At 39.3% G+C, this 11,575-nt stretch overlaps 1 protein-coding gene across 2 annotated transcripts; it reads left to right on the top strand.

Annotated features, from left to right (window-relative positions):
- The first annotated feature begins 396 nt into the window (after positions 1–396).
- Positions 397–11,229, top strand: LOC127661208 (anti-apoptotic protein NR13-like). Of its 2 annotated transcripts, none has more exons than XM_052151816.1 (3): positions 397–500; positions 1,519–1,929; positions 11,064–11,229. In XM_052151816.1, the coding sequence occupies exons 2-3, from the start codon at positions 1,522–1,524 to the stop codon at positions 11,133–11,135; spliced, it is 480 nt and encodes a 159-aa protein (XP_052007776.1). In that variant the 5' UTR covers positions 397–500; positions 1,519–1,521; the 3' UTR covers positions 11,136–11,229. The 2 variants fall into 2 exon arrangements, with proteins under 2 accessions (XP_052007776.1, XP_052007774.1); XM_052151814.1 differs by lacking the exon at positions 11,064–11,229 and adding an exon at positions 5,432–5,599.
- Positions 11,230–11,575: the final 346 nt, after the last annotated feature.

Raw genomic sequence — 11,575 nt, 5'->3', positions numbered from 1 at the left:
AAAACTCAATTGAACATTTATAAATTGAGAAAAATAAAAAAAATGTAGACAAATAATTAACTAAATATAGGTCTAACAGTCTATTAGACAAATGGAAAGCAAAATATGTATGGAGGAAAACAATATTCAAGAAGAGGTTTAGAAACATATCTTCTAGTTATTAAACAATGAGGAAAATCATACAATCTCCATAAATAACAATGGTTTCGGGTATGATTTATTCGAGTATAAAACAAGTATGAAATAAATTATTTTATCTTCATATTTGTTTATTCACGTATATGTTGGAAACCAGTGATGAACGGAAAGAACAAAGCGAAAAATCTGAAGACCACGCCCACCGAGACGGCTGGATTGTTTTCCCCCTTTGTGGGCGTGGCCTAAATACGCTCTGTCTCTATAAAGTGAGTTAGTGACGGAAGAGCGGCTGCTGTGCTGTGAGGAGTGACTGCTGTTTGCGCAACTGTTGGTGGTGAGAGCAGTCTGACATCGCTGGGAGGGTGAGCCGCTTTAATAATCTCACTGTTAGAGAGCCATATTCCAAACAATACGTACTAAAACTACTGTCAAATCCAAGCGGAAATGAAATGAAGAGCAGGGATCGTGCTTATTTGACTACTGCGGTGTGTTTTCGCGTCTTTGTGTTGCGGCGCGTAATGGCGCAGCCGGCTCAGTGTTTCAGACTATTGCGCACAGTCTTTGGCTGCTCTGTTCTGTCTTATAATTAAAGCTGTTTCAAATAGTTTATGCATTAATTCAAGAGTTAAACGTGATTTGATTAGCCGGTTAATACCGGCTGATACCGGTTAAATTGAATGTCAGGTTTTCCTACAAGGCCTGAATTCATGTAACAGCTGCAGATTATTACAGCCATGAAGGACTTTATTATAAATGATTTACCAGTTTACCAACTGATCTGGGTTCAGTGTGTTTGTGCAGTGAGCTGGACTCCTTAATGTTATTGATTCATAGTGTTCTGGACACAAGCACTCATGTTTACTACAGTGTGGGCTAAAATACCATGATTACTACAGTAAAAGTTGTGGCGACCTGGTGTGAGCCAATGGAAATTAAAAAAGGAAATTAAAATGGCCAAAGATTGTGAAAGTTACTTTCACAGTTTGAAGGACATGCAGTATTATTTTATGATTTTATAGCAGGAACATAAACTGGAGGAACTGTAGTTGTATGGTTATTTTTTAAGAAACTCTTTACATCAAACCGTATATGGGGATTTAACACACAATGTGCACTTTAACTTTTTATTTAGCACAGATTTTAGGCCAACATTAAGAATGTATAAGGGAACGTGAATATTTTAGGTGCTGTGTGTTAATGTAAGAATGAGAAACGGGTTGCTACAATTATTATATTTTTATAAGACTTTTTCCCATCCCAGAAGAGGAGCTGAACGAAGCCCAGTTGAGCACAAAGATTTAAATATGATGCACTGAAACTTCTTTTTGTTGAACTTGCATACAGCTCTGTCTAATATATTTTGACCCTGTCTTCATTTAGAAAATGTACTGTCGGTTGAGACAACAAACATTATTAATGGCAGAAGATTACATCGGTTTCTGCAGCGGGATCCAACAGACACCTCCCAGTGAGTCAGCAGAGGCCATGAGATACCTGGCCAAAGAGATGGAGCAGCAGTACAGAACCAAATTCCAATCTTTCATCAAGGAATTACTGGACAGCTGCGGATCAGATCCCAGCAAGTGTCTGCAGAGTGTGATGAGGGAAGTGGTGGTAGATGGGAAACTGAACTGGGGGAGGGTGGTCTCCATCTTTGCCTTCACTGGAGTGCTGGCCAACGAGTTGATCTCCAGAGGAGGGAATTGCGAGTGCTCCCGGAGACTGGCTGAGACCATAGCGGACTATCTGGGAGGGGAAAAGCAAGACTGGCTGATTGAAAATGGAGGCTGGGTAAGCATTAGCAATACTGTGTTCATTGTAAACTCGGGCAGTACCCATTAAGATGGAACCGTTTGTGCAGTAGAAGATCGATTTTTGTAGAGGACTTTTTTTTTTAAAGGCATATTCCTTGTTCAGTACAAGTAAAGCTCAATCAACAGTATTCCTGGCGTAATGTTGATTACCACAGGTAATTTCAACAAGTGAATAGGGCTAATCCATAATCGCTAAACTACACCTAATTTCAAAAGTTTTGACACACCGTAAACATTATACACCGTAATATGATTTTGGTGTGATAAAACCGCTTACTTGCCATATCTGTGTAAAGGTACATCCAATATCACGATTTAATGAGTTGGTCCCATTAATTTCCATTGTAAGTGCCTTACTGTATCCCCAATTTGTTTAAATAAGGATGGACGACTCAAAATAATTTGAGGAAATCAACATTATCCCACAAATTAATTGAGGCCAAGTCCACAGTAATCTGGATAAAATTGAAAGGAGCATTTTCGATCCATACTGCTGTTTTCAAACTTTCCGATGGTGGCTCGTCCACACCAAAACATCTGAAAACATATGGGTGACCCTGCGTTATTTCCTTGTATGGTCTGAAACGCATTTGTCCTTCTATTCTGCCGGCGGAAAACAAATGCCGAGTGAACTTCCTGTCACCTTAGCGGAAAGCAATGTGAAGGTTGTACAAAGTAACTTGTCTTTAACAAAGCCATTGTAGTGAATAGCAGACACAACAACGCTGCTTGAACATGGGCCGCCATCTTGATTGTTTTAGATTGAATGGATCGCATCTGCATCACATGACAGCAAATACGTCATTTTCGAATATCTCCATTTTTCCAGTCCACAGTAGAAGGCAAATATGGTGTTTTCATATGTATGCACTTGGGAGAGCATTTTTGGAAAGCTCCATTTTTCACTCGACAAAAACGCCATCTCAATGTGGACGGAAGGCCAAAGCTTAGAGAAATTAATGCGTTTTCTAACGAAAACCTATTTGTGTGGATGTGGCCTGAGCTTAACTTGTAGTATTCCAGGAACATTCCTTTTCAATGACTAATGCAAATATCTATTATAAGCAATATCACGCTTGCACGAGCGCTGTTGAGTTGAATATCAGCATGGCTGTAATTTGGCTGCAGATAATTGTTGACGTTCTGATAATTGCAGCTGTAATTTGCTTTTATTCTATAGTTCTATTATCAAGTCATGTTTATCTGTTGACAAGGCTGTAGGAATTTCCACTTCTGAAACTTGGCCAAATGCACCACCCAAAGAAAGGGGAAAAAAACAATGTATGAAGGAATCTGAAGGGGAAAGACCCTCTGTAATCCACAGGTTTCTATATTAAAGTGATGAAATGTTTATTTAAGGGGTTTTCCACAAGCATATCAACACCAGTTCTGTTTAAAGTGAAACTGTGTGGGTGTTCAAAGGAATCGAATCGCATGTCTTTTAATCTTTCATGTGCACACTTTGAAAAACCCAGCCTATTTGCACAAAGCGTTTGATCCCACAATCTCTTGAAGTTGTTCAGATTTTTCTCCACCTGTATCCTTATAATATGTACATTTTAAACTGTAATTGAAAGGTACCTACTTGTGAAATCCCGGTCTAGCTTTAAGAGTAGAGCAGCATTCACGTTTTTTGTGGCTGCTCTTGTTTTTGTGAATTAGAGAGTGACTCAAGCCAAAGAATTCGAGCAATGTCCATGGGGAAGCAGAACTGTTCTTTAAAACCCATTTAAACTAGCTCTGGTCTCGCCAAGTACTCTTTCTGGATTTAAAGCTGTGTGGGTGTCCAGTGGGTGACTGGCCAACAACATATTTTGAGGTTACCTCAGGAGACTTTGCTTATTTATACTGACTGATATCTGCTATAATTACACTTGATTCTGAGAAAGATGTGAGTCAACAGCTGAAGTATTTCAGCTGTAAAACACGAGACCAATCCACTGTCATCATGAAGCATTTTTTCAGTTCTGTTGACTGGATTCATGTCTTATGAGTGTACATCCTCCACTCCCTTAAAGGAATGGTTCACCCCAAAATGGAAATGGAAGTCACCAAGGCCTTGTGTTATTTCAAACCTGTTCGACTTTATATTTTTTAGTGGAACACAAAAGTAGATGTTGTGCACCAGTGATGCCAAGCTTCAAAAGGAAAACCTCTTAAAATTAGTCCGTACGACTTGTGTGCAATATCTCAAGTCTTCTCAAGTCCAATAATTTTGATTTCTTCATTGACCTGCGGAAGCTCTCAAATGTCATTTGCGCTTCTGCGTCTTCAAACACTGCATGTCACAAACCATTATGAGATGCGTACGAACCAATAGTGAATTGAGAACTTTGGCAAATGCGAACTTTCATGTTCCACTGAAGAAAGTCATGGTTTTGGAAAGTCATGAGGACCATTTTAAACACTTCTGTTCTTTAAAACATCATCAGTCATGGCAAAGTTGTATTTGCATGAATGAAGAGTTGGAGAGACTTGGCACAGCCTTTTCTTTTTCTCTGGCCTGTTTTCTCTTTTATTTGGCAGCTGTTGAAAGCTGAGCAGAAGGCCACTCAGCCATTTAGTCTATTGTTTGAAACACACTGTTGATTTCAGTACTTCACTCAGAGTATGTGCAGCATATGATTGTGGGCGAGCGCACCTGGACTCGCTCTGACCAGTACAGCAGGTGCCTGACTGAGGACAGCTGCTCTGCACGACTCTAGCCTTCTGCTGTTTGTTTGGCTCTTTAGATGGTTACAAACAGCAGTAACGCCCCTGTGTGCCCCTGTCCGCTGCTTGTGAAACCATCGTATCTACATGTAACCCTTAAAATGTCTTTTGCAGCTTTCACAAGCTAACCGACATCACAGGAAGCCATTTACAGTTAAACTTTCCTGTATGGGCAACTTGATCTCATGAAGGTTATGTGACTGTGGCGATGCCTTTGCAAAATGATATTACGTGGTTCATTACACGTATCGCAGCAGTTCCGAGGTGAAATGTCCACTGTGTAGTGCTTAAAGCTCATATTAAAATGAACTGAGTTTTGAAATGACCAATACTCTCCATACCGTAAACTTAACTGAAAGTCATAAAAGTTCAATTAAAAAAGCAACAACATGTTTTTGTGGTGCCTCTCTGATGGTTTTGGCTCACATGTTGACTCATGCTCTTCAGGACTCATACTCCAGTCCTTGCATCGCAAGTGCAACACTATAATTTGAGCTACTGCCACTTTGTTCACACTTTAAAATGTCTTTGAAAATGTCGTTACTATAATGCAAACATTAAAATCTATCACCTGACAAAAGTGTTTTGATAGCATTAGTGAGAAAATGAGAAAGTAGGCTGTGCGTTGTGTAATGTCCTCATTGTTGAGATTTTTAGCTACTTGATGATTGAGGTCCGAAATACTGCTGCGTTTGTCTTGAGCTGCATCATATTTTCGTGTAGGAAGTTAATGTGAAACTCATCCTGATCTGTTTTGTCTGTTGTAGGAGGGTTTCTGCAGGTTTTTCCACAATGCGAGACCACTGAACCAAGAGTCGTCGATGAAGACTGCACTGTTCGCAGCGGCAGGAGTGGGTTTAGCTGGTCTAACCTTTCTCTTAGTACGCTAAAATTTTAGTTGCTCTTCTCTTTTAACCATGCACCCACATCTGCCCTTTTTGTTTTCTGTCATTTGGCAATGTAAAAACGGCTCTTTAAGAGAAACCGGTCTTCAAGTTCTCAGACAAATGTTTTTTTGCACATTTTTCATCATCCACACCAGTAAAGGTAGCAACTGGTCATTCACACATTTTGATTGTAGATTCTTAACATGGCCTTCAGGAAATAAGTTCGAACTTCTAATTCTTTGCATATCTAATATGGTGCTTTTGATTTTGTAATTGCTTTTCTCACTTGTTCCTGTGTAAAGCTTGTTAGTTTAGAGAATGAAACAACAAGTTTGTAATGTTTTCTTCAGTCCAAAAACAATATGACGCTTCACTGATCGCCGTCACAAACCATTGTAGTGCAGTAGTCAAAAGTGCATATGTTTTTATCCTTTTTGCCTTTGACTGTTGGTTTACATTCTATCATTACACCTTTGCAATGTCTCTGTTTTGTGCTGGAAGTCACTTAATTGTTCAACTCCAAACATCTGTGATATTTTGCCCACTTGTAAGTGACCAGTTTACATTGTATTTATTTACCTCTTTCAGAACAAATGATTACTATTTAGGCAATTCCCAACAATTGACAAAACATTATATTTTTGCATTATTTATTAACTTCTTTCTTAATAAAATAATTTTACCATGAAGAAAATGTGTTATGTCGGTTGTATTTTTGTTAGTTTCAGGCTAAAGAATTCCTGACTCTACACAAGTACATGAATGCCAATGTTTTGCAAGCTTTATTTCAGGGCACTTGCACTAGAGTTTGCAAATCCATTTATTTCAATTGAGATGGTTCAAGAAAAATGTAATTGTTAGGAGACTTGAAGGTACACTACAGATGATTTCTCTTGTAATTTTTCCCCGGAAATGAACAAAATACCGTTATTGAGCCTACATCTGTGTTCAAAACTGCTTGTCTTACTCTGTGTCTTTACGGTGAGCTTACAATAATGATTTTGCATTCAGAGCTGTTGGATTTGGGAAATTTCAGGCCTCTGTCATTCGTCCTTTTTGTATTCCTGTCATATCCATATACACGGTTCCGGCAGCAAATATTTAATGTATACACGGATGCGCCTCGTAACTTAGTCCATGCCCCGGCGAGTCAGTGCTATTTTGTTGGTATGCAGAGGACCAACCGCACGTTAGGCAATGTTTTCGCTCCTCAATACATGTTGTGTTGGACGTTCTTCCTATCAGTCACTCTCTTGGTGTAGCTGATCCGATCCATCCATGAGCAAACCTCAAACTATCAGATTTATCCTAGCAAAAGAGCAGTTCCAAAGGACAATCGATATAAAAAACTAAACGTCCTTCTGCAAGTAACTTGCAAGTTCAGGTTTCAACCATGGATGTTGATCGGTAGCCCAGAAATCCATAGTGTCGGCTACTTTAAGAACTGGAATGCTCGCAAAGGTATACAAATTCTACCGGCCCTTACGTGTTTATTAATTCTGTTGCCTGTTTTAATAAGATTACAGTATTCTCATCTCCATTTTAAATCCATTCTGCAGAATTCCATAGATGTTCCCCAAATCAGCATGGGAAAGAAGTCCTCATATTTCTTCCGAGCCTGGTGTTGAAGGGTTATAGATCTTTCTCTTTAGGTCAGGAACATTGAGAACACTTATAAATCGTGTGGGAACGACTACCTGCCACCAGTGCAAAAACTGACTGCCTATTCAATTCGAGTGTTGTATGGCTAAGATTACATTCCTCAGAGCAAAGACAATGTTTTCATTTTTCTCTCTGGTCTCTCAAACCCGAGAACTACCGGCTCAGCAGAGCATTCAGCATATTCCATGTATCAAGTGCTGATGTTACAGAACACTAAATGCAGAATATCAACTGTTAGTAATATTTCAGGATTTCTTTACTTAAGTGCATTATAGATTGACTATGCATCTGTCTGCGTCTATATTTGCTCATCTTAACATTAACTCACTCCGACGCTTTGCATTGATGGACTGAATTTGTCAGTGCTTTGCATGCTTGCTTCCTCTTGGGCCTTATCCCGGTCTCATTCACAAATCTGATGTGGGAACTAGAACAAGGATCGGTTCTCTCCATTCACTGGCTTTATCTTGCTGTTTGTCTCGATTGGTTCATGTCTACATTTGCCTCAACCAAACTACTGCAAATATCTTCAGTTGACCGAAAGACTACGGTAACTCGGAACACCACTCTGTACAATCGTAATGAGCAGAACACGTTGAACCTTGAGGTGTTTGGTCTACAACTGCAGAAGACCACATCGGGAACTTTATTAGGCCAAAATGTTCTCCGTGAGTGTAGATGAGAGAGTGATGCAATTCAAAGTTTTATATTTTCATATGGGAGCGATATCAAATACATCAGTCATGCACTTTCTATATGCAAACAAACATTGTGGTGAATATTTCCTTTGAATATTGTAGAATATACAGTACAAGAGTGAAATGTGAGCATTGCTTTCTAATTAACAGGTTTGGCTGTTTCAGATTTACTTGCAGGTGCATAAAATCAAGTATACAGCCATGAAATCTGAAATTATTACATATTACAACCTGATGTTTGAATAAAAATAAAATAAAGGTAAATATCACTGGAGCAGAGTGTTTTATTGGCCGTCATTCCAATCGAGATGTATTTTTTTTCAAATTACACAAAGTGTGACAATAGCTGTCGTTTAATTGTGTGTTTTTGGAGATGTAAAGTGTTAGCTATGAAATTAGCCTTAACAAGACAAAGGAGTCAGCCATTTTATTCTAAAACCGTTAAAACTGTCTTTTCTATCAGCGTCATTTCCAACACAGAATTCGACTAAACACGACACAGAATTTGGTATTTGCTGGAAATGACACAGAAGTCGCCATGTTGCTTTCAAATGTATCAGAACCCTGGCATATGCTCCATCATGCCGAGTTACTGAGAAGCACAATCTCCAGTCAAACGGTTTTGCATCAGTTCAAATGTCTTTACCTTTTCCTGTGGAGCAACCAGAAGCGTATTGTGTCAGCAGTATGGGAGACTCCAGCTGTGTCCCAAATTCCACACTGCACACTATGCACTCTGAATTTTTAAAGTGTAGTACAGTCCCAAATGGGACAGTTTTTACTTCACAGAGGCACTCGCTGTTTTTCAGGTGACGGAAGTGAGGTTTTAAACGCAGGGGATGCATTGCTAGCTTTAGCGTGTTAGCTGAACTCAGTTAAACTAATGCACATACTGTATTCACACAGTGTGGGGTGAAAGTAAACAATATATCTCATCATTCAACTGTCTTCACAGAAGTTTTGCTATTTGCTACATTCACTATTCCCATAACTCTGCCCCTTCCGCTACATGTGGCAAGCCACGAGCGCTGAGTCCATGAAGTGTCCAACATTCCATGCATTTTTTTTTTCTGTTTCTTTTCCGGTTGAAGTAGTGCATCATCCAGGTACTCACAGTACACTTCTTTTTTCAGTACACTTTCACTACAAAATGGCGTGCCTGTGCCGTGGTGGCGTACTGGGCTAAAGCACTAAACTGTTAAGCAGAAGGTTGTCGGTTCGATCCCCACAGCCATCATCATTGTGTCCTTGAGCAAGACACTTAACTCCAGGTTGCTCCGGGGGGATTGTCCCTGTAATAAGTGTGCTGTAAGTCACTTTGGATTAAAGCATCTGCCAAATTCATAAATGTAAATGTAGAATAGTGCAGATGTATTTCTGTCATATTTACTTCGCCTTCACCTGGAGCTTTTAGCTTTTACTGTTTGACAGTTTACAATGTTCCTCCTTACAAATCTGGTGAAACGCTGTTGCCTCCTACATTTCTGTGATACTGTGTTGCCTTTTTAGATTTGGACGATAACTTTGCACAAATGGGTGAACCTGCAGCACTTTGCCTTCACACGGCTGAAAATAGCATCATCCACCATTCATGAACGTGAAACAATGCGTCACCTTCACCCCTTTCAGACCGGGGCCCCCAGATGTCTGGAGCGTGGTTGTTGTAGTGGTTAACACCTCTACTACTGACGGTTCAGTTTAGGGTTTGTGTTTGTGGGTATAGTTTTTAAAATATGCATTCCACTTATACAGCTAAAAACAACTTTTCAACTCACGTTTGGCGCCCCTCAGTGGGCATTTCAACTGGAATTGAATTGGAGCTCACATGTGCCCTTACGTTCAACGGCCACTGGGGGCAGTGATTTGAATTTCGGTAAGCACAGACAGAATGTAGCTCAAGAAAAGTCAACCTTCAGTTTCTGAATTCACTGTGAGATCATTGAATTTTCACGACGTTCCGAAAAACGAACAAATCTCCTGTGGAGCATGTTGGTAAATACACTGTTGGATATTAGAAGACAGATGTTTTAATGAGACCTTCTTTACTTTCTAGAAATCCACAGTGCTAAAAGTGCCCTAAATTTAAGAAACATCCCTTTAACCAGTTGTTTCCTTTTTTTCTGTTCTTATCATGGCTGCTTATCATAACACAAGCTTACACTTTAAAGTCGGTCTCTGCCTTTTTATTTTTTTAACAAAGCACAATGATGCTCCAGATATCTGCAAAGTTCCCATTGTATTGTGTGATGTCTTTGATTGCATTGTATGTAACTGGTTTTGTTAAAGCACGTCAGTCCTGAGAGCACACTAGTTTCTGTGTGTGGTATAAAACACAGAGAATGAAGAATAAACTGCTGTTGTTTTCCAGCATTTTCATTCTATTTTGGTAATCAATCCTACAATTGCTTCCCCCAGTGGAAAATTGGATTCCTCCAAGGAGGTTGCTTTTATCAGATATTTCTCCCTAAACAGTTTGAGACATAGTTGAAACTTCTGAAACTATAGAAGAGACATCTGTAAGATTACTGGGGGCTTTTTTTAATAAGATAAACATCCGAGAAGCAAGAGACTTTTGCAGACTTTTGCATTTGTTGTACATTTAATAGCCAAGCTATCTAGGAGAAACAATCCTTTGTGACCTTTCTTTAAATTAGATTTATGAACTGAGACCGAAGGGAATCAGTGAAAGTCTGTTCCTCACACAAAGCTATTGAATGACTTCAGAAGACTTGGATTATAGTGCATGGGTCATATGGACCACTTTTTTGAGGCTTGTTTTGTCATTTTTGCAGCTCGACAGCCACTGATATACTGTATCTGCTTGTCCAAAGAGGACATATAATCTCGATTTGAAAATACATGATGATGAGAAAATGATGACATTAACATGTTAAGAAATCATTTAGCAAGATATCATGCAAAGGTGGATGCAATGTGTCACGCAATGTTTTATATGACTTGCTCCATCATTCTGAGTCATTTTGACCCAGAAACACATTTTGAGTTGTATGCACTATAGAGTCTTCCCTATTTACTTAAAAAGTATAAAGTCAAAATTCTGGGTCAAAGTGACTCACAAAATAGAGCATGCTACATGTAATATTGCTAGCTAACTAGATGGACTAAATGTAAACGTTGTTGTCTTGTTTCAGGCTGCTGACAGTTGCAGAACAACTTTTGAGATGAATGCAGATGCATTTTTGGTCGAGCCCTGCGCCGGGTGACATGTCGAGGGCCAAATCGCTTTTCCTGTTACAGTTCTTAGAAATTCTACCAATAAAAGCGCTGAGCTGTATCCTGTTCCAGCTCTGCTTCTGACATCACAGACAGTCTCACTCTTTATTCAAAGATAACTCCTAAATATATGCACTATACTGAAGCTAAACAAAGAGCAAAGTTTTACCTGTCCTTCCCACTTCCTTCAAAAGTAATATTTAAAGCAGTAATGCAAATATTGTCATCATTTAGTCACCCTCATGCATTCCAACCCTGTTTTATTTTCTCTCTTCCACGGAACTCAGAAGGAGATGCATAATGTCAAGACACATACAAGGCAAGGAGATCTTTATTTATACTGACAATCTCCAAAAACGACTAAAAGATATCATAAAAGTAATCCATGTGACTTGTGCACTATATTTTAAGTCTTCCAAGCTTTGTGTGT

This window comes from Xyrauchen texanus, chromosome 21 (assembly GCF_025860055.1).
Source record: "Xyrauchen texanus isolate HMW12.3.18 chromosome 21, RBS_HiC_50CHRs, whole genome shotgun sequence".
In the NCBI taxonomy this organism is placed as follows: domain Eukaryota; kingdom Metazoa; phylum Chordata; class Actinopteri; order Cypriniformes; family Catostomidae; genus Xyrauchen; species Xyrauchen texanus.
Note: the sequence above shows the minus strand (reverse complement) of the source record. Positions and strands in the feature narration are given on the sequence as shown.

What these genes read in the sequence shown, in the direction of transcription:
- LOC127661208 (XM_052151814.1), top strand. Translation starts at nt 1,522, where the DNA reads ATGTACTGTCGGTTGAGACAACAAACATTATTAATGGCAGAAGATTAC. An exon ending in TGATTGAAAATGGAGGCTGG is followed by an intron (nt 1,930 to 5,431) that starts GTAAGCATTAGC and finishes TGTCTGTTGTAG; the next exon opens with GAGGGTTTCTGCAGGTTTTT.